The sequence below is a fragment of the Heteronotia binoei genome, chromosome 5 (assembly GCF_032191835.1).
Source record: "Heteronotia binoei isolate CCM8104 ecotype False Entrance Well chromosome 5, APGP_CSIRO_Hbin_v1, whole genome shotgun sequence".
Lineage (NCBI taxonomy): Eukaryota > Metazoa > Chordata > Lepidosauria > Squamata > Gekkonidae > Heteronotia > Heteronotia binoei.
The window spans coordinates 82,462,089-82,485,177 of NC_083227.1; the positions used below are offsets into that span (position 1 = coordinate 82,462,089).

At 43.0% G+C, this 23,089-nt stretch overlaps 1 protein-coding gene across 1 annotated transcript in view; it reads left to right on the forward strand.

Annotated features, from left to right (window-relative positions):
- The window catches only part of EEFSEC (eukaryotic elongation factor, selenocysteine-tRNA specific), a 267,221-nt gene that overhangs the window by 126,144 nt on the left and 117,988 nt on the right, over window positions 1-23,089 (forward strand). Inside the window, exon 5 of the mRNA XM_060239699.1 lies at window positions 16,959-17,600. Within this exon, the coding sequence (XP_060095682.1) occupies window positions 16,959-17,600 (642 nt within the window). The remainder of the gene's footprint in view (window positions 1-16,958; window positions 17,601-23,089) is intronic.

Below are 23,089 nucleotides of genomic sequence, written 5' to 3' on the forward strand. Positions count from 1 at the left end.
AGACACTGCAACGATCTCTTGGAGCCCTTCCCAATAGGCACAGGTGTAAAGCAAGGCTGTGTTCTCGTGCCAACTCTCTTTACGATCTTCTTTAGCATGATGCTTCAAAGAGCCGCAGTAGATTTAGACGATGACGATGGTGTCTACATCCGCTATCGCACCGATGGCAGCCTGTTCAACCTGAGGCGACTAAAGGCCCACTCCAAGACAATGGAAAAACTTATCCGAGAGCTACTGTTTGCTGATGATGCTGCACTCGTCTCCCACTTGGTGTCAGCTCTGCAGCATATGATGTCCTGCTTTGCAGAGGCTGCCAAGCTATTCGGCCTAGAAGTTAGTCTGAAGAAGGCAGAAGTTCTCCACCAGCCTGCACCCCAGGAAGATTATCACCCTCCTTGCATCACTGTGGGTGAATCAGTTTTGAAGTCAGTCCAGCAGTTCAGCTACCTGGGGTGCATCATCTCCTCAGACGCCAAGATCGACAAGGAGATTGACAATAGACTGGCAAAGGCAAACCGTGCATTTGGCCGACTGCATAAAAGAGTGTGGAGCAACAAGCATCTGAAAAAAGGCACAAAGATCAATGTTTACAAAGCGGTTGTGATGACAACCCTCATCTACAGCTCCGAATAATGGGTTATACCGTCATCACCTGCGACTCCTTGAGCACTTTCATCAGTGCTGCCTTCGCACCATCCTCAACATCCACTGGAGTGATTTTGTGACCAACACTGAAGTCCTCAAGCGGGCAGAGGTTACAAGCATCGAGGCATTGTTGCTGAAGATGCAGCTGCGCTGGGCAGGGCATATCTCCAGGATGGAAAACCACCGCCTTCCCAAGATTGCCCTCTATGGCGAACTTTCCACCAGCCATCGAAATAGAGGGGCACCAAAGAAGAGGTACAAGGACTCCTTTTAGAAATCCCTTGGTACCTGTTGCATTAACTATCACCAGTGGTCTGACCTAGCCTCAGATCGCAAAGCATGGAGGCACACCATCCAGCAGGCTGTCTCATCCTTTGAGAATGCACGCATAGCTGGTCTTGAGGACAAAAGGAGATTGAGGAAGAATCGTACTGCTACAGCACCAACCCCAAATCAGGCTTTTCCCTGCAGCCACTGTGGCTGGACCTGCCTGTCCTGCATTGGTCTTGTCAGCCACCAGCGAGCCTGTAGCAGACGTGGACTACTGCACCTTTCTTAAATCTTCGTTCGCAAAGTCAAGCCAAGAGAGAGAGATAAGAAACAACTTGCTAAATATTTGGATGAAGTATAAGAAATATGGCGATGAGAGAAAACCACTATGGATAGTGCCTGCAGAAGTAATAAAAATAACAGCTGAGTTAGGAGAGGGAAAATGGATGTCATACAATCAATTATTAAAAATACAAAGCGGAAAATTAGAGTTGAAAACAGCTGAGGAGCTGAATTATGACTGATTTCAAATGCAACAAATAAAGAGTTTGGTGGAAAGTGATCTTGAAACTGAAGGAATAAGACAAGAACAAACGGAAATAGAAAAAGTTCTGCTTGGAGATAATGAAAAATTAATTTTGAAAATTTATGTTACTTTTACAATGGTCTACAGAAGATGAAGTAGTGAAATCTCAAATGATTAAATGGGCAATTAATGTAAATAAAGAAATTCAGATGTAAACATGGGAATATTTGTGGAAGAACTCGATGAAACTCTCAACATGTCAGAGTATCAAAGAAAATTGTTTTAAGATGATGTACATATGGTATATGACTCCTAAAAATTGGCAAAGATGAACAATAAGATGCCAGACAGATGTTGGAAATGTAAAAAACATGAAAGTTCTTTTTACCATATGTGGTGGACTTGTGAAAAAGCGAAAAAGTTTTGGCAGATGATTCAACAAGAGATTTCTAAGATCTTGGGATACAAATTCAACAAAGTGGCAGAGACTTTTCTGTTGGGATTACAAATGGAAAAATTTCCAAAAGAAGATAGGACTTTAATCTGGTACTTGCTCTCAGCTGCTAGGACATTGTATGCGCAGTTGTGGAAGCAAGAAAAAATACCAGAGAAATGGGATTGGATTGTAAAAGTCATGACATGGAGTGAAATGGACAAGTTAACAAGAACCTTAAGAGATTATGATTTAGAAGTATTTAAGATGGAGTGGGAAAAGTTTAGACGATGCATAGAAAGAGTGGAAAATAAAAGGACATTGGATAATTTTTGATAATGACTAAGTATAAGAGGGAGGAGGATATGAATTTTGGTTCTTATTAATTAAGGGTACCTTTAATACCAATATTTTAAGTATAGTACACCGGCGGGGGTCAAGTAACGGGGGGAGGGGTGGGTAGAAAGTAATATATGGGATAGAGGGAAAAAGTAGTTATTAATGCTGTAAGAAATTGAATTTACTACCATATGTTACTAATAAAATTGTTTGAAACAAACAAAAAAAAGAATATCTCTATTATACCTGCCCTCCAGGACTGTCAAGGGAAGAGTGTCCATTCTTGTCAAATGAAAAGCTCTTTTTAGATTTGGGACTGTCAGTTGATAAAAATATTTTGGCTTTTGCATCAGGAGGGCACTTCTCAGATGGAGTGGTGAACATATCCTGATTGCCCTAAAAGATATACTTGTAACATCCATCTTCCTTACATACTTTTTTATTTGTCTTATGATGTCTTTAGTTTTGGATTTCTAAATCATATCATTTGTTATTCCTTGGCATTTCATTTTCTTTTCCAGTAGTTGATCTCATTGGCTGTAATGTTTATCTGCCTGGTAAGCCCAAGCAGAGTAGATCCTCCCTCAGATTTTAGAACCTTTACTTTGAAGAGAAATGCTTTAATCCAAAGCCTTGACTTCCATTGATAATTCACCTAGTTCTGTGCTCAGTGCTTTGCTTGAGACACATCTGGGAGTAGTCAATAAATGTCAGAAAAAGTCATACTGGATGGAATCCATTTTTTTCAGAAGTGACCTGAATCCAGATTTCTGCACTTTACAGGAATTGGTTTAGGACTTTAGCATTAAATACCTTTAAGGCCGAGGGGACAAACTCACCTCCTGATGAGCAGAAGTGATGTCTTTGTGTCCCAAACACAATGATGTCACTTCCAGGGGATGTCATCGCACTGGGGACGTTATGGTTTTTGGGCAAACTCTGTGGTTTTGAAGAAAGACAAAACAAAAACCAACCAGATCATTGCTTCCAACGTTGCCAGCTCAATGACATCACTTTGGGTGATGTCGTCATTTTGGCGATGTTGCATGCGACCTCCCACCCACCCTTGGAATGCTTGCCCAAATCTCCCCATTGTGATGAAGAGGGGACCTGGCAACCCTAGATAAAAGTATGTTGGCTGATAGATGGAAAGGAAATAAGGTGGCAGGAAAAGAGGAGAGGCTATGGGTCTTTCAAGAAAGAGGAAATAATGGAGGTTTCCCCACTTGTGCCAGCATAATAATTAATTGAATATTACCACTAATAATTCTTGGTTTGGAAATATGAAGGGAATATAGAATACTATATTACTATATTATACTATGCATAATAGCGGGATCTGAGAGTGTCTCAAGAAAGTTAGCTGTCTGTGTAAACATATTTTGGGGGCTAGGTTAGGTTCATCAGCGACTTCTAGACATGGTGAATAAAGGAATCCTCTGCATTCAGAGACAATTAACCTTTAGGACCCTGTTTGGGAAGAAAGGTAGCATAAAAATGTTTTAAATAAAATTAATAGAAGGCAACATCAGTGGAAGTTGTCAGCCTCTATGCAACTGTGTGAACATGATGCTGGAATAGATGGACCCCTGGTCTGATCCAGTATGACTCTTCTTATGTGTAACAATCCTGAATGAATGGCCTTTTGGTGTAGTGATTAAGTGTGTGGACTCTTACCTGGGAGGTTTGATTCCCCGCTCCTCCACTTGCACCTGCTGGAATGGCCTTGGGTTAGCCATAGCTATCACAGGAGTTGTCCTTGAAAGGGCAGCTGCTGTGAGAGCCCTCTCAGCCCCACCCACCTCACAGAGTGTCTGTTGTTGGGGGAGAAGATATAGGAAATTGTAAGCCGCTCTGAGTTTCTGATTCAGAGAAAAGGGCGGGGTATAAATCTGCAGTCTTCTTCTTTTAAACAATGCTGAATACCCTGACTATGGATGCAATTGAGACACCCAGTTGATATGACAATTTGAGTTATTTGGTGACTTTTAGTTGGCTGCAATGTCATCCTTATAATCTGTTCTAAATGCAGCTATATTTTTAAAAAATGTTTACAGGTTTAGAGGAGAGCTGTTCAAAGGGACATAACAGGTAAAAGACGGCATACACCAAGGGGATGACATAGTTCTGTAAAAGATGATCAAATCAGTCTCTCCATCTGCTTAAGTGTGTAGTGATAGGGATTGCTTCAGGGGCACCTCACCTAATAGTTTCTGAAGATACAACAGAGCATGTGCGTGAGTTCCTACAGATCACTTCCAATGTAAAAAAATCTTTTGGATTTACTCTCCAGAAGATAATTTATATATTTATTTATCCATTTATATCCCAACTTTCCTCCTGGTTCGAGGCAGTTTACAATTGACCCATGTAATGGTGATGATGCTAACTGGGCTTTGAAAATAGTGGGGATAAACAGAGCCTGTGAAACTCACAGGAGTGGAATCCCATCTCCCCTGCTTTGCAAGTCCAGCCCAACTCACCTGCCTTGAAGCTCAGCAGTGGTGGTGTTAGGGAGTTATTCTGAACCTAGAGCTGCTCTCAATGCCTGCTGTACCAGGGTCAGAATCAGCTCCTGGCATCTGCTGCCACCATGGCAGGGCTTGAATGGTTCCCGGTGTCCACTGTCATGGTGGAGATTGGAGCAATTCCTGGCATCTGCTGCTCCTGAATAGCCTGTTACAGCTTCCAGGCTCCACCATGCAAGGAAGGAAAGAATGTTCTCTGTGCAGTCACAAAGAATGCTTATTTATTTGGGGGGAGGAATTTAAACCCCTCGTGTTTTTTATTTTCAGATTTTTCTGTAAACTTGGGGGATGCCTCAAGTGAGAGAAAAACCTCTTTAGCCTCCACCTGGCCCCAATCTGCAGATTCAGGTATCCACAGATGGTGGCTAATAATATATAGCCAAAATAACACAGAACACGAAGAATGTCAACTTTGTTCCCAGAAATCTAGAGTCTTCCTGCTACACAGTATGAACCATTATATCATCTGCAATATCTATAATATGCATTTATTGCTGTAGAGATTCTTCAACGTGAAACTTGTTGCACTTACTCTTGTAGATCATGTGTCTGTTGGAGCAAGAATCTACATAAACCCAGTCTGACAGCTACAGTATGACAGCTGGTGATCTAGCTGCCAGGCTAGGTCACAGTGACCTGATCAGCAGACCGGCTTGAGCCGGCAGAAGCCAAGTGATGCAATCTGCTGAGTCAGCACGGCCAGGATTGGCTGCTTGGACTATATATGATCTGTGTGTGCATCACACAGGTCTCTCCCTGTGAGATGGTGGTTAGGCGAAGCACTTTGCCCGTGGAGGTGATATTGTATAGACTGCACAAGAGAGCACTTGTCGTGTATATATGTTAATACACCTTTTGGCACTAGTTGCACGTGTCTGCCTGATTTTCTTTCCTGAAGCCCTGTGTCGGGCAAGTCATCTCCCTCACTCTGCTACTCCCGCTCCGACAGGGTTATGGGCCCAGGGCGGTTCCGCTGCGCGGAGGAGAGAGTTGAGAGTTGAGCTGACTGTGAGGTTGGAAAGAGCCGGAGGCGAGGAACGCCGGTGAAGGACACAGAAGCACCACCGTTCTCTGTTTGAGAGCCAGAGGGACGTCGGCAGCCAGCTGTGAGGAGGAGTCGGCACGATGGCTCAGCAACAGCTTGGAGTAGCCGTTGAGAAGCTCACCTCAGCCAACTACGCGGTGTGGAGCCTGAGAATGCAACACTACCTCAAGCGTGAAGGGCAATGGCTGTTCGTGAGTAACCCCCCTGCTGACTTATCTCCTGCCGAGACTGTGTTATCGGATAAGGCACTGGCCAACATAGTGCTATCTATAGGAGATGACCAGCTGGTTTATGTGCGAGGGAAGGACACTCCCAAGGCTGCCTGGGACGCGTTGAGTGCGGTGCATGTTAGCACCACTGCTGGTTCCCTCATGGCCTTGACAAGGAGGATGTTCCGCACCGTTATGCCGGCTGGAGGGTGTGTGAAAGATCACATCAAACGGCTAACGGACTGTTTCGTTGAGCTGGAGGCAAGAGGCAAGACTGTAGCTCCAGACGACAGAGTGTACATTTTGCTGTCGTCGTTGCCACCTGAGTACACTCCCCTGATAACTTCTCTGGAGACGGTGGACGTAGCGACCCTGACCATGGAATACGTCTGTGCCCACCTGCTTGACTTCCAAGAGAGAATTGCGGCCGTGAGCTGTCCGGGGGTGTCGGCCGGGCAGCGTGCTGTTATCGGTGTGTCCGGGAAGACAGCCAAGAATGAGCCAGCTTTTGCTGCTGGCAGGCGTCCGAAGGTGGAGGAAGTGGAGCCGACTGCGTTTGCAGTCCGTCGCTGCTATGGATGCGGGTCGTCGCAGCACCTGCTCCGAGCTTGCCCTGAGAGGGAGAAGAGGCGGGGGCGTGTGCGGCGAGAGCGGAGGACCGCCAGCCCGTGTGAGGAAGCAACCCGGCTGGTCACGTCTGCAGTAGAGAGCACAGGGTCTGCTTGGATTTTAGACTCCGGGGCAACGAGCCATCTCTGCTGCGAGAAGGAGTTGTTGAAAAACATTGACAGTCCTGAGCATAAGTATGTGAGATTGGCTGATGGGACCACTGCCAATTCTGTTTGCTCAGGCAATGTGGAATTTCCTGCACTGAAATGTATGTTGCAAAATGTGTTGTATGTACCCTCACTGCAGTCTAACCTGTTGAGTGTTAGCACACTGTTTGACCAGGGATACCAGGTGAGATTTGAGAAAACCTGCTGCAAAATCCTGGGAGGTGGGGGAAAGTTGCTTGTGACAGGAAAGAGGGAAGGTAAACTGTATGTGGTCCAGAGTGATTGTGCCCAGGTGGCTCAGGTGTCGAATGAGCCTGTGCACAATAATTGTATACATTTGCTCCATAGGAGACTTGGGCACTGCGGATTTAGGGCGTTAAAGAAAACCCTGGAGCTTGTGCCTAGTTTGAAAGTAAATCCTTGCAAATGTTACTTGGATTGCCAGGTCTGCAAGAAGACCAAAAGCAAGGCGTGTGCTGTTGCTAAAGAAAGCTCAAGGGAAAGCACACGAGCCCTGGAACTAGTCCATTTAGACGTTATTGGCCCATTGCCAAAGAGTCTGTCGGGGAGGAGATACTGCTTGGTGGCCACCGACGACCACACGAGGTACGCGTGGGTTTTCACCATGGTGCATAAGTCTGAGGTGTATAAGACATTCACCAAGTGGGTCAAAGCAGTGGAGAGACAATTAGGGGTTAATCTCCTGGCTGTACAAACCGACAGAGGGGGGGAATTCTTATCTAACCAGATGAAACGTTGGCTGGAGAACAAGGGCATTGCCCACCGTCTGACGAACCCGGCAACGCCCCGAGAAAATGGGCATGGGGCTGTATTGCAGAATGTGATGTATTGCATGTTAGAGGATGCACAACTGCCAATGACCTATTGGGCAGAAACCATACATGCAGCTGTTTTTTTGCAAAATAGGGTTTGGTGTAATACTGTGAAAAATGTGCCTTACAGGTTACTGTTGAACAAGACCCCAGATTTGAGTTCTTTAAAAGTCTTTGGGTCACGGGCTCGGGTTGGCATCCACTCCACGAGTAGCGGGGAGGGGGATGTCCGGGCAGAGAGCCTAATTTTTCTGGGCTACAAGCCAAGGGCCAGGTGTTATCGTTTCTGCAATAGCAAAAGCAAGATAACACTTAGTAAGAGTGCCCAGTTCAATGAAGAAAGCAGCTGGCCAAGGTTGCACTCCTTGCAGAAACAATTTGTCCTGCTGCCAAGTAGCGATAACGATGTTGGAGCGCAGCCCAGAACTCCAGCCCAGGAGGTGGCACCCAGTGGGGCTGGAGAAGGTGAGCCGAATGCTGGCACAGAGCCTGACGAGCAGAGTCAGGAGGCAGAGCCTCAAATGCAGGAACTGGAGGTAAAGTGTGAGAGTCAGGAGGTTCAACACCCAATTACAGGGGCAGAGCAACCAGCCCAGGAGGTGGGAACAGAGCAACCCGAAGAAGACAAAGCTGGTCCAAGCACAGGGCCACGGGTGTCTGCCAGGTCCACCAAAGGCCAACGTCCCGCTAGGTACAAGTGTCCCTATGTCACTCTGACTGTCAATCCAGACCCACCCGGATTAGAGGAAATGTTAAAAGAAAAGGCTAAGAAATGGAAAGCCTGGGTGGCAGAGTGCGAGGCAAGGGAGAAGGAGGCTGAAGCCAAGCGTCTGAAAGAGCTGGCTGAACAGGAACACGATGATGTGTTTTACAATCATGATGAGTTCCTGAACGAATTCCGGAAAGGGTTCCGAGCTACGTAAATATGAACTGTAATGTTGCTGGTGGACATGTATGTAAACTGTGTAAAGTGTTTTGGTGCACTGGGTTTAAATAGATTAGGAGGTGTGTTGGAGCAAGAATCTACATAAACCCAGTCTGACAGCTACAGTATGACAGCTGGTGATCTAGCTGCCAGGCTAGGTCACAGTGACCTGATCAGCAGACCGGCTTGAGCCGGCAGAAGCCAAGTGATGCAATCTGCTGAGTCAGCACGGCCAGGATTGGCTGCTTGGACTATATATGATCTGTGTGTGCATCACACAGGTCTCTCCCTGTGAGATGGTGGTTAGGCGAAGCACTTTGCCCGTGGAGGTGATATTGTATAGACTGCACAAGAGAGCACTTGTCGTGTATATATGTTAATACACCTTTTGGCACTAGTTGCACGTGTCTGCCTGATTTTCTTTCCTGAAGCCCTGTGTCGGGCAAGTCATCTCCCTCACTCTGCTACTCCCGCTCCGACAGTGTCATCTTCCCAGATTTGGTATACTGAGATTTTGGAAACAGAAGAAAGCAAGACTCATTGGCTGAAAAGCTTGCTGTTAGTCTAAGGCAGCTGAAGGCCAAACTAGATACGAGCTAGGAGTTCTGTGTCCGGAGCTCTTATTGACTTCTAACTTAATTCTCAGGAGTGCAGAGGCCTGATACAGATTGGGTCCATGGTATGTAGGGAGAGGGGACTTAACCCTCCCATTCCACTCTCTCACTTGAAAGGACTGTCCAAGCACAGAATTCCCAGTGCCTATTTAATTTAACCTTAAATGGCAAGAGATTACTAGTATTTATTAATGACATTTGTTTTCATACTTCATGATGGGGCTTTTTTATAGAAAAAACCCCAGCAGGAACAAATTTGCATATTAGGCCACACCCCCTGATGCCAAGCGAGCCAGAACTGCGTTTCTATGCATTCCTGTTCAAAAAAAGCCCTGCTTCATGATAATGAGAGCTATAGGGGCTCCTAAAAATTATTAAATATGCTTAGAAGTACATGGGGAAGCCTCAATTGCTCATATCAGTTAGAGTTCTTTACATTAAATATATTCTTGGAATGATTTAAAATAAGCCAGGTAAAAAAGGTTACTTTTAAGGTTACATGTTATTAATGTCGCTGTGCTTTAGAGGTCCTTTGCATTTACAAACTGTCCTTCTGCTTACCTTTTTATTAAATTGATTTTATTTTTATTTATTTATTATATTATTGAGAGAGAGAGAGAAAAGGGGGGTGTACACTCGAGCTTCTGGAAAGCCTTGTTCGTTGCATATAATAGGCATATGCTTTTTGTTGCTTATATGCGCAAGTAATTTGTGATGTGTGTTCCTAGGATCCTACTGAATAGTGGATATATTCAGTCTTGGGATGGAATGTCCCAGTGAGATGTATGGCACACTTGATACATCTCTCAGAGTTAATGGCCTGTGCTGTCTGCAGAGCCAAAAAGATAATACCATACCAATAATTCTCTTGTCACATTTACAACCTTTTATTCATGACAACGAGAGCAGAAGCTTCTTTTGAAACAGAAGGTCAAATTTTTACTGAATTTTGTTTCTGGGAGTTGGTGTTCTAGAACTCTAGTGCAAGTGCTGATGTATTTAAAAGGTGGCATTAAATTTGACACAACACTGCAGTGCTAATGCTGCTCACCAATGCAAGATCAGATAAGTGGTCTAAATGATCTTTCCCTTTGCTTGGTTAATAGGCATCAGCATTCTACATGAATAGTTTTTTGAGCAAACATTATGGCAAGAAGGTAGGTGCTCATATGGAAGATTTTAGTGTGTAGCTTACCCTTCATTGTTTTTACTCCTTGGTAATCGCTATTGGTGTAAGGAGCCCCGTGGTGCAGAGGGTTAAAGCTGCAGTACTGCAGTCCTAAGCTCTGCTCACGACCTGAGTTTAATCTCTGGTGGAAGCTGGGTTTTCAGGTAGCCGGCTCGAGGGTGACTCAGCCTTCCATCCTTCCGAGGTCGGTAAAATGAGTACCCAGCTTGCTGGGGGGAAAGCGTAGATGGCTGGGGAAGGCAATGGCAAACCACCCTGTAAAAAAAGTCCGCCGTGAAAATGTTGTGAAAGCAACATCACCCCAGAGTCGGAAACGACTGGCGCTTGCACAGGGGACCTTTCCATCCAATCTCTATTGGTAAAAAGATGATCTCTAGTGGCTTGTCTCTTGGTAATAGAAAAACAAGATTCTACCTTTGCATGTGGCTTTCTTCCCCACCACTAGACAGGGTTGGCCCTGCCACTAAGCAAACTAAGTGATTGTCTAGGGCACCAACCTTCTGGGGATGCCAAACTGGGTGCTCCTTGTGCCTTGATGTTATCAGCGCAGGAGGTGAGGTGCCAGAAGTTAGCCTTGCCTAGGGTGCTAGTCTAGGGCTGGCCCTGCCACTAGATTATTCTGGCCTGTGAGTGTTGTCTACCTTCTGCATTGAAATAAATGGCAGTCGTTTCTACAGAAGTGTATTGTATCCTCTAGCAGTGTTCCCTCTAGCTGAGTTAGCGTGAGCTAGCTCACACATTTTTAGCCTCCAGCTCACACATTTTTGTCTTAGCTCAGGAAGGATGACCCTAGAGCACAATAATTTATGCAGTAGCTCACAACTTTAATGCCAGTAGCTCACAAAGCAGAATTTTTGCTCGCAAGACTCTGCAGCTTAGAGGGAACATTGTCCTCTAGTAATGCTTAGGTTATTGTAACCAAACCTGTTTAAACTTTTTGATTACAAGGATTTTCCTCCCACTGTGTGTTATAATCTGCTTTCTATTTTCCATTTTATAATAATTTCCTAGTTTTCTGTATTTACTGTGCTTTTACCTATTATTGGAAGAGCTGTGTTGCTTTATCTCTTGTATCAGTAAGGTGCAGTTACAGCTCTGGAGGTAGGAGGATTCTTGGATTCTTATCTGAAAAGCTAAGAGCTATGGCATATGGAGCACCGATAACTTAATGAAAGTTGGATAAATAAAGGAAAAGAAGCTTCATTGTATCAGGGGGAAATGCCATTAGTGGAATTTTTGTATGCTGTTTTCTATTAGTTAAACTGCTTTGAAAATCTTAGTGGGCTTTTCCTTTGGTCTTCAGATAACAGGTTCTTTTCTTATATTGAACACATTTGTTTATCTTAAGGGCCTGAACAGTTTGGGTGCTTTTAATTTATCTCTCCTTATGCATTTTTAAAATCTGTATATGAACACAAGAATTTTCCCAGTGCTTCTCCTAATCCTGTTCACATAATTCCTAGACGCATTAATGCGATCATTCAGATAAAAATATTGAACATTCTTTCCTCATTTATTTTCAGGCATTACATGATGTCACCACTTTCTTAAGCATGACACTGCTCTCTAAAGTAGAATTTGTGAAAATATTTATTTCTTGAGGAATCTGAAGCTGCTTATTGATTGGTCTCAGTGAATTTGAAGCTTTTACTTGATTGGTGCTTTGTTGACCATGACTGCCCCAAACTGATGAATGAGTTTCTTCCCTATTTTATGAAGGTTTTGCTTGGTGTAGACAGACCTGACAGTACTTCAAATTTTGATTTTTTTTTAAAAAAAGGAGACTGCTCCAAATTTTGAACTGAAACTCTCTTTATGAATTGAAATATCTACCATGTTATGAGGACCAAAGTGGGTTTACATTTGTGTTTTGATGCAGGCTTTTTACATCAGCACAGTTCAGGTATATGAGGAGGAAAATTGGGGAAGCATAACATAGCAGTGATAGTGGAGAATAGCTTAAACTATACCCAGTGCTTCTCTTTTGAAGCTTGTTTATATATTTACCGTATTTATAACCTGCCTTTCTCCCCGAGATTCAGAGTGTGCAAATCGATAAAATTCCATAGGAGGAAGCATCTAGTTATCACAGTGTAATTTGATACAACAATATGAGGAGACATGAGGACTAGGATTACTGCAATCTGAATGAAGTAGCTTTTTGGTTTCAATGTGTTGTAGTACTCTGTTCCAAAGTATTATGGCACCTCCAATATTGTGAAGATGTTTTATAGATATGCTTAAGTCTACTGCTGTAAGGTACCACCTATAAGATAGCTTCAAGGAATTTTCTCTTAACCCAGTTGAAATTGGGAGGTGGCAGCATTCTTCCATGTAGTCTCTCAAGCTTCAACTTCCGTTTCTCATCCAGGTTCCTTTCTGTACCATGTGCTCATATATATCTTTAATTAAGTATGTATGCATACTTGAAAGTAACCCTTTTGTACAAATGAAACTAGATTGGATCAAAAATTCAAAACCAGTGAAATGACGTTTACATTGCTGCAACATTATAGGGTGTATAATGAAATGTCTAATTTGATGTCTTTGAATTCAGTTTATATTTTGTAATTTCTTTGAATTCAGGTGACTGAAAGAGATTGATCAAAAGGAAATTATTGATTAATCTCTGCAGCCCATAGGATTCTCAGTTGAGCCGTTGCTGAAATTTATCTGGATTGCAAAAAAAAAAAAAAAAAAGTGGGTGATTAGGGAGATATAGATGAGGCTCATTTTCTTATTCAGAGTCTCCAACTAAGTAATGTGTATCTAGTAAATGGACTTATAGTTTCATTCACTTTCACCAAACTCTGAAGAAAAAAATGGAATTATTTGCACTGATACAAATCACAGTAAAAGTAGTTTTATTGAAATCTATGGCTCTTCTGTAGATTTTTGTATTAGAAAAATCCAGGGCTTTTTGGTAGAAAAAGCCCAGCAGGAACTCATTTGCATATTAGGCTACACCCCTTGATATCACTATTGTTTTGTGTGGGGATTTTTGGTAGAAAAAGCCCAGGAGGAACTCATTTCCATATTAGCCACACCCCCTGACAGTAAGCCTGCCAGAACTGTGTTTCTGCTTTAAAAAAGCCCTGGAAAAATCATATGCCTGAGTTGAAATACATCTTAGTATAATTTCAAATGTGGAACTCCCACATCCATAGATGCTGTGATGATATAATATATCAGAGGCTCCCAAACTTTTTGTGCCAGTGGGCACCTTTAGAATTCTGACAAAGGGTAGTGAGCTCAGTTACAAAATGGCTGCAAGAGGAGACAGAGTCAATCACCAAATGGTTGCCACAAAATGCCAGGGATTGATATTATAGACAACTGTAAAAGTAGTATATTTCAGGCAGAAGCTCTGTTACTTAATTTACTGAAAAGGGTAAAGTTGAAGTAAGAGTTTTCTTGATCCTGAATTGTTGCTTTTAAACTTGTAGTCTTTTATGTATTTTGTTTCAGCTTATAGCTTGCAAAGAAAATAAATATTGTCAAGAAAAAGCCTTTTCTGGTCTGGCTTTTTTTGATTTCCAAAGCCCAAAATCAGCCTTCAAGGCCTATGTGTTGTTGGCTGAAGTTTAGTCCAGGAGGGGAGGGCTGTTTAAGAACCAGCAAGGATTGTAAACTAACCTTGGGCTCTTACACGTGCTAAGATAAGGCAAATTGTTAGTAGGCTAATGTGGACTTACCTTATCGGCTATCGCACTTCAACTGTCAACTTACAATTTTGTGATCGTCATGGTTGGGCCTGAATGCAGCAGCCTCAACTAATTACTGATCAGGGAATTTTGCCATGTCATCTAAATTGGGTTGAGGTAATGGGTGAGTGGCCCCATTGGGCAAATCCAGAATGCTCTTGGGGGTTGAAACACCTACAATGTTGTGCTGATGGTGTCTGTGGCGTGGCAGAGAGCAGCCTGCCATTTTGCTACACTGCATGACTTAGACCAGAAGCTGAAATTCTGTCCAACTGAAGATCCAAGGAGCTAAGTCTGCATGGTAACTTTGCCTGTCCAAATGCTTTAATGTTTAGTTAGTTCTTAGTGTTTTTAATTTCTTGCTCACTTGCCTTAATTCTGTAACTATGATTTGCTTTTAAAATAAAAACCTTAATATTTTAGCACCAGGCTGTATGTTGGCTTGTTAGAGTTCTCCAAGGATTCAGTGCTTTATAACTCCTGGTCACATTTCTGCTGTATACTGGGTGTGGCTGCAGACTGCAGGTGGGCTACCTGGCAGGGTTGTAGGTTGCTAATATCTTGGCAAGGGCAGGAGGGCTTCTCCTTTTTCCCCCTGTGGTCCCAGACCAGCAAAAGGAGTAGTGGCAGACTACCAGACAGGCTGTGGTGCTTGGGAGATTGTACCCTCATCAAGGATAGGGTGGGTTAGTCTGGGTCAGGCTCTATGTTTGGCTTCAGACAAAAAACAACACCCCCTGTAAATCCATGATAAATATAAAATATACATACTAGATGGTGGAGCAAACCCTTTCATATATAAACAAGAGACTGAATTTTAGTTCATCGTCTCTTTTAGGTCAGCTTATTTGTCTAGGGTAACACAACTGATAATCTGCAAGTTTTAGGAGAATAGAAGTAATATGTAAAAATTACTGCTGTACTATATGAAACAGTGCATTGGTTTCACTATCTGGAATGATAAAATTTCATGTAAAATATTAGGATACTACAGATCTATCTGTATTGGTTAGAGAAATGAGAGAAAGTGGCAAGTGCACATGGCTATAAATAAGCTTGAAAAAATCTTCTCAGAGGATAAATTGAAGAACAAAAAGAAACACTATAAAATGTGAACCTATATTAAGCTAAATTGGTTTGGTATAATCAAGCTGAACCAACTCTGATCTTTTGAAAAGCTTATTTTATTCTTTTCTTCCAGCTTGAGAACTTTGTGAAGTGAAATAACGAATACAATTCTAAGCTTATTAGTGTCAAACTCCAGATTTTTTTTATTGTTTACATTTTCTCATATAATGTGGATGACAGTAAATAGACTATATCCATGAACAGTGGGCATAGATTTGAGCACTACCAACCCATCATGATAAAGCCTTCTTGGTGGCAAATTGGTCAGAATTAGAGGTTACTTTTTGTAAATGTCAAACTTTTAAGAAGTAACAGACTTGACACAAGAGAACTGAGACAATAGGAGGATGGAAGGTCAAATACCTTTAAAAAAAGTTTTCTCTATTTTAGAAAATATGAACAGTCTGTCATATGTTCAGTCTGTTTAGTATGTCATACGTTCTCCTGTTGATTGGGAGAAAAGCAAAATTTAAATAAATCTTAAACATATGGACTTTTTTAATGTGTTAATAATTATTGTTATGTACAGATGTTAAGCCCTCACAGTATTTTGAGACATTCTTGCATTCATTTTTCTATTTAAAAGCCCAGCAGGAACTCATTTGCATATTAGACCACACCCCCTGTCAACACCATTTTTTGACCACAGGGCTTTTTATAGAAAAAGTCCAGCAGTAACTCATTTGCATATTAGGCCACACCTCCTGATGCCAAGCCAGCCAGAACTGTGTTCATGTGTGTTCTTCCTTTAAAACAACAACAAAAAAGCCCTGCTTACATTTCTCAAGATCCCATTGTGAAAAGCTGTCCTTACCATCAGAATAAGTTCTAGGCCAGCCTAAGAGACTGTGGTAAATGCATATGGATTAGGATGGGCACGAACTGGCTCATGAGCCAGAATTCGGCATGAATTTGGGCCGGATTGGAGCTGAGGAACCAATGTTCAAGGAAGGGAGGGAGGAAAACTGAAGTGTTAAATGGATCACAGTCATTTCAACCTAACAGCTCAGACAGTGTGCTGCTGACAGTCTGCTGGTGTTAGGTTTCAATGGCTGGCAACCTTTTTAACCCTTCCTGGGTTACAACTCCCTTTCTTCCAGTTGCAATGAGCTGTGGCCAGGAGACAGGGGGCCTGATGGTTCCCCTCCTTTCTCCTGGGTGTGGCAAGCCAAAGCTAGGAGAAAGGGCGGAACTGAACTTGCTAGTTTGGTTTCAGCAGGGGGCCCATTAGGGTCCAATTGATTTGGGTTCAGTCTGTGGGCCACCCTGAACCAAACCTTCCTTTTTAGGTTTGTGCTCATCCCTGTATGGGACATAAGAAATAACAGAAAGAGAAACACAACACTTTTTGTTATTCCAAGGTTGCTGCTGCATAATTTACAGTGCAATACTCTGAAGAGTTACTTCACTCTAAGTTCATTTAAATCAATGAGCTTAGGGTGGGCTAACTGCAACAATTAGCAGAGTTACACTTATAGAGGACAGTCAACTAATCCATTGTTAATACAGACAAGATGATCCATTGATACTTTACAGGCATCGCCAGAAATACCAGAACCAAAAGAGAAATTTCTTGTACCTATTTTCTAGTACAAAGGTTGTCAACAATTAAAAATAAATCCTGGGAGAAGACAATCATTTAGGCAACTAAGAGGTTAGATTCTCTCAAATCATTATGTTATTTATATCTGTGAATCTTTATAGAAGCACAGGATCTTGATGCCTGAAGATGATAGCATTTGAATGAATAAAATGGATGTGACTAATTTTCTTACATTTCCTCCCCATAAACAGGTGACAAAGAAAGTCAAGTCCATGCAGATGTTCCATACTCCAGTAACATATGCCATGCAGGGTGACAGGGTAGGCATCTGTGTCACACAGTTTGATCCAAAGCTGTTGGAACGTGGTCTTGTATGTACGCCTGAATCTCTCCAGACAATTCATGCTGCTATAATCTCTTTAAGCAAAATCCCATATTTCCGAGGCGCTCTTCAGACCAAGGCAAAGTTTCACATCACAGTTGGTCATGAAACTGTTATGGGAAGAGTAATGTTCTTCAGCCCGGCTCCAGATGATTTCCACAAAGAACCCTTGGAGAATGATTTTGATTTTAAAAAAGAGTTTCTTTATCAAGAGGAATATCTTTCAAAAGACTCAAAACCTTCAGAGGAAAACAAGGAGAATGACCAAACTGGGGAAAGACAGCTCCCAAAACAACAGTGGGCCTTACTGGAGTTTGAAAAACCAGTTACTTGTCCTAAGTTATGTCTTGTAATTGGTTCAAAGCTGGATACAGATATTCATGCAAACACTTGCAGACTGGCATTTCATGGAATACTGCTGAAAGGGATGGAAGACAAGAATTATATGGAAACATGTCTTCCAGAACTGAAAGTTTACAAGCTGAAGCATAAGGATGGACAAGTTGAGCGGGTAAGTTGATCCCATACGGCTCCTACTCCTCATTTAAAGACCCCCATGGGGGGCAAGGATGGGGTGTGGGCTTGGGGGCAGCCTGGGGCAGCAAAACCCCCAGCACCCCCATCCCCACTGGTCTGTGGAAAAATTGTCTTCCACAAAACCGGTCCCTGGTGCTAGAAAGATTGGGGGGGCACTGCTCTAGATTGTGGGCATGTGTGAATTGGGGTGGTGCAAAGACTGCTTTGGGTCACGGTTTGGCCCCAGTGTCTGCCTGTGCAATTGCCATGGGAACACCCCACTTTGAAGCAGTTGGCACACAAACTGCACTTTGGAACAGGAAACAGCATATGTCCTCTCAGAACAGAGAGTCCCCTGAACATGCAGGTGCATGATGTGTTCTGATCCAAATCTTATTTTGTGGTGCAGAGGGCATGAAGTTATTCCAGTTCCTTATTCAGATCTTTGAAATACAGGCCTCTTGGTGGCACTTCAAATAGAAGCTTGTGATGCCAGGTCCAGTGTTTGGACCAGGCACCACTGTTTTTCGTCTTGCAGGGGACATTCTCCAAAGTGTTGGGATGTGTCTATTGGGGTAGACAGATATTGTTTTGGGGTGCAGCTTGCCCCAAGGGTCCACCTGTGTGAATGATCTGGGGGCACCCCAGTTTGGAGAAGCTGGTACAAGACCTGCATTTTGGACCAAGAAACAACATATGTCTTCTCAAAGGGGAGAGTCTCCTGAGTGTATTGGTGTATGTGTGGTGATCCAAACCTTATTTTGGGGTTCTCCTCAATGTTTTTGGGTTGAATTCATGAATAAGTCACAAATAAGGAACTGGGAACTGACTTCAGCCTCCTTATTAGGAAGTGTAACTTTTAAGAACACTTTCTTTCACCTGAAGTTTTTCTCCTGCATCTCTTTCTGGCTGATTTATTGTTAGAAACTCAAATTAAGCAGATTTCCTTGCTTTTAGCGGCAGCGAGAATTCCAGACAATAAAGTGTATAGGGAGCTTTTATTTTCTTAATCCAATATTTTGAATAGTTGACAAACAACCGTGCTATATGAATGCTTTCCTCCTTTGTAAATAAATTATATTGATTTTTTTAAAAAGAACGCTTTCTTTCCATTATGTAAAAAACTCAAATGTAGCTCAGCAAATTGCATAGTGGAAACCCTATGTGACTCTTACAAACACTCAGTTCTCACAGTAAAGCTGGTGTAGCTTACTGACCAAGGCCTGTTCTACATGACACAACTTACTACAAAGAATTCTCTTTTCCTTATCTAGAAGATAGATTCAGGTGGGGTAGCTATGTTGGTCTGAAGCAGCAGAATGTTTCAATGTATCTGATGAAGTGTGCTTGTACACGGAAGCTTGTACTGTGAATAAACTTTGTTGGTTTTTAAGGTGCCACTGAACTCAATCTCATGAGGATATAATGACACCTCATCAGGATATAATGACAGAGTCCACCCTGCAAAGCAGCCATTTTCTCCAGGGGAGTTGATCTCTGCCATCTGGAGAGCAGTTATAATTCTGAATTTTCTCCAACTCTCACCTGGAGAGTTACTACACTTGATCTTAGCAAAAATGGATTTTAAAAAAATCACTTCTCACCTGGAGAGTGGCAACAGTGGTTCTCCAGGAGAAAGTGGCTGGTTTGGAGACTAAAGTTTATGACATTGTATCTGTCTGAAGTCCCACCCCTCCTCAAATCCTACACTCTCCATGCTCCACCCCTCAAATCTCAAGGAATTTTCCAACATGGAGTTACCAACCCTATGTTCTTCTCAGCAGCATTAGCAATGCTATTACAGAGGTCCAGAAATTTAGGTTGGGCATTGATGAGTCAGTCAGGACACCTGTTCAACAGCCTGCAGTCTCCATTAACTGATTTTCACCTCAGAACACAGAGCTCCACAGCTGACCAATCAGAGAGAAGGGTGTGCAGCAGCCTGCCAGCCACACAGCACAGCTTTACCCCTATTCGAAACCACATTTTACCCCTTTTCATCCCCTTAGGGGTGGAATTTCTAAAAATCCCGTCTGTCTTTCCCAGCATCAGGATCTTCTCCAGTGAGTGATAGATGATACTTCAATCCCTTAAACATGAAACTGCCCCATCACAGAGATGGTAATGGTCTGCTAAGTGCACTGAGGGCTGCTGAGCCCTCTTGATACTTTCCAACAGCCTTACAATTTTGTTGCTATAAGACTGAAACAGGTCTTTTTTAAAATACATAGCTCAATTTTTCAGATAAGAACATAAGAGAAGCCATGTTGGATCAGGCCAATGGCCCATCCAGTCCAACACTCTGTCACACAGTGGCCAAAAACCCCCCCCACCCAAGTGCCATCAGGAGGTTCACAAGTGGGGCTAGAAGCCCTTCCACTTTACCCACCCCCCCCAAGCACCAAGAATACAGAGCATAACTGCCCAAGACAGTTCCAATAATATGCTGTGCCTAATAGCCACTGATGGACCTCTGCTCCATATTTTTATCCAATCACCTCTTGAAGCTGTCTATGCTTATAGCCGCCGCCACCTCCTGTGGCAGTGAATTCCACATGTTAATCACCCTTTGAGTGAAGAAGTACTTCCTTTTATCCATTCTAACCCGACTGCTCAGCAATTTCATTGAATGCCCGCGAGTTCTTGTATTGTGAGAAAGGGAGAGAAGTACTTCTTTCTCTACTTTCTCCATCCCATGCATAATCTTGTAAACTTCTATCATGTCACGCCACAGTCGACATTTCTCCAAGCTAAAGAGCCCCAAGCGTTTTAACCTTTCTTCATAGGGAAAGTGTTTCAAACCTTTAATCATTTTAGTTGCCCTTTCCTGGACTTTTTCCAATGCTATAATATCCTTTTAGAGGTGCGGTGACCAGAATTGTACACAGTATTCCAAATGAGACCACACCATCCATTTATACAGAGGCATTATGATACTGGCTGATTTGTTTTCAATTCCCTTCTTAATAATTCCCAGCATGGCGTTGGCCTTTTTTATTGCAATCACACACTGTCTTGACATTTTCAGTGAGTTATCTACTACGACCCCAAGATCTTTCTCTTGTTCAGTCTCTGCCAGTTCACACCCCATCAACTTGTATTTGTAGCTGGGATTTTTGGCCCCAATGTGCATTACTTTGCACTTGGCCACATTGAACCTCATCTTCCACGTTGATGCCCACTCACCCAGCCTCAACAGATCCCTTTGGAGCGCCTCACAATCAACTCTGGTTCGCACCACTGTGAACAATTTAGTGTTATCTGCAAACTTGGCCACTTCACTGCTTACTCCCAACTCCAAATCATTAATGAACAAGTTAAAGAGCATGGGACCCAGTACTGAGCCCTGAGGCACCCCACTGCTTACCGTTTTCCACTGCAAAGATTGCCCATTTATACTCACTCTCTGCTTCCTATTAATTAGCCAGTTTTTGATCCGCAAGAGAACTTTCCTTTTACTCCATGACTCTCGAGCTTACTAAGGAGCCTTTGATGAGGAACTTTATCAAAAGCTTTCTGGAAGTCAAGGTAAACAACATCTATTGGGTCCCCTTTGTCCACATGTTTGTTCACCCCCTCAAAGAACCAGGGCCGTAACCAGGATTTTAAAAGTCAGAGGGCAAAAAAAATTTTTGTGGGGTACCCATTATGCTTAGACTTTGACTTATAAATAATAAATAATTATGTCATTTTTCACCCGTTTATCAATTAAATACGTTTCCAGTTTATTTCAAAAATGCTAACCATTACAGATCTTTTGGTTTGCCACGTTATCTATCTCTCTCTCTCTCTCTCTCTCTCTCTCTCTATCTCTATCAACTCTCTCTCTCTCTTTCTTTTATCACAAAGATACTACCGTTGTATTACTTGTCATAGTTGTTTCTCAAAAAAGTTTCTGGTTCTGGTCCTTATTTGTGCGTGCTGAAGTACTAGATTGTGTTTCTGCTGATGGGATATCAACAGCTGTTGTGGTTTCAAAACATGACTAAGGCAAGAGAATTCTGCCTCACATGTAGCTGTGGATGCTCATCTGGTTATGAACCTGTGCATTTCCTGGAAATATAACATACCTTTTCTCACTAAAAACAGAAAAAAAATTGCACCATGTATGCCTCCATAAACTCTGGAGACTTCAAACATAAGCTGTATTTTTTATCTATTAACACTCTCTGATATGACTCTTGTGTCCTTGTGGCAGAAGAACATAAGAGAAGCCACATTGGATCAGGCCAGTGTTACATCCAGTCCAACACTCTGTGTCACACAGTGGCCAAAAAAACAAGGCACCATCAGGAGGTCCATCAATGGGGCCAGGACACTAGAAGCCCTCCCACTGTTGCCCGCCCAAGCACCAAGAATACAGAGCATCACTGCCCCAGACAGAGAGTTCCAACAATACACTGTGGTTAATAGCCACTGATGGACCTCTGCTCCATATGCTTATCCAATCCCCTCTTGAAGCGACAATGCTTGCAGCCACTGCCACCTCCTGTGGCAGTGAATTCCACATATTAATCACCCTTTGGGTGAAGAAGGACTTCCTTTTATCAATTCTAACCCGACTGCTCAGCAATTTCATGGAGTGCTCACGAGTTCTCATATTGTGAGAAAGGGAGAAAAGTCTCTGCCTCCTCTATCCCATGCATAATCTTGTAAACCTCTATCATGTCACCCCTAAGATAAGGCACTAAGTTGAAAGTGTGGGGAAAACCCAGCTGCTGTCTCCAAAATAGCAGCAGACACAATAACTCAAGAAAAGCACACACACATACCATGAATTCAAGTCTGGCATCCCAACCTCGAGTCTGGCTTGGCATCTAATTCCCCTCCCCCCTATGCAAACCGTGGAGAGACCCCACCAATCTGAGCACATAATACAGACTTTGATGGGTCAATGGTATGATTCAGCAGAAGGCAGCTTAATAGTAATTGTATCACAGCTCTTTAAATGGGAATCCCCAAGTTGGCAGCATCCCATTCCAACCCACCCAACTGCTGTGCAGAAATTTAATGACTCTTTAAATGAGGATGCACAGGAGATTGAAACTGGACTGAGTCTGGCAGCAGTCCCATTCCAACCCCATCCCCCTTTGAATGGGGTTCCCCATGTCCCACCTGGAGCCTGGCATCCCCACAGATAATCTTTGGGATAGATTAGAGTGCAGTTTACACTGCCTTGGAGGCTGGACTAACCCTCAATTTAGCACCAAATTGGCAGCATCCCATTCCAAACTGCCCCCCCCCAGTGCAGAAATTCAGTGACTCTTTAAATGAGGGTCCGCAGGAGATTGAAAGTGGACTGGCAGCATCCCTTTCCACCCCCCCCCCTCTTTTGAATGGGGATTTCCAGGTCCCACCTAGAGCCTGGCATCAACTTACCAGGTTTATGCACTAGAGGTGACTGGACAAGAGTGGTGAGAAAGAGAGCGTCAACAGGCAGCAGAAGTTTTTTTGCTGCAAACAAAATTCATGAAGCAGAACAGA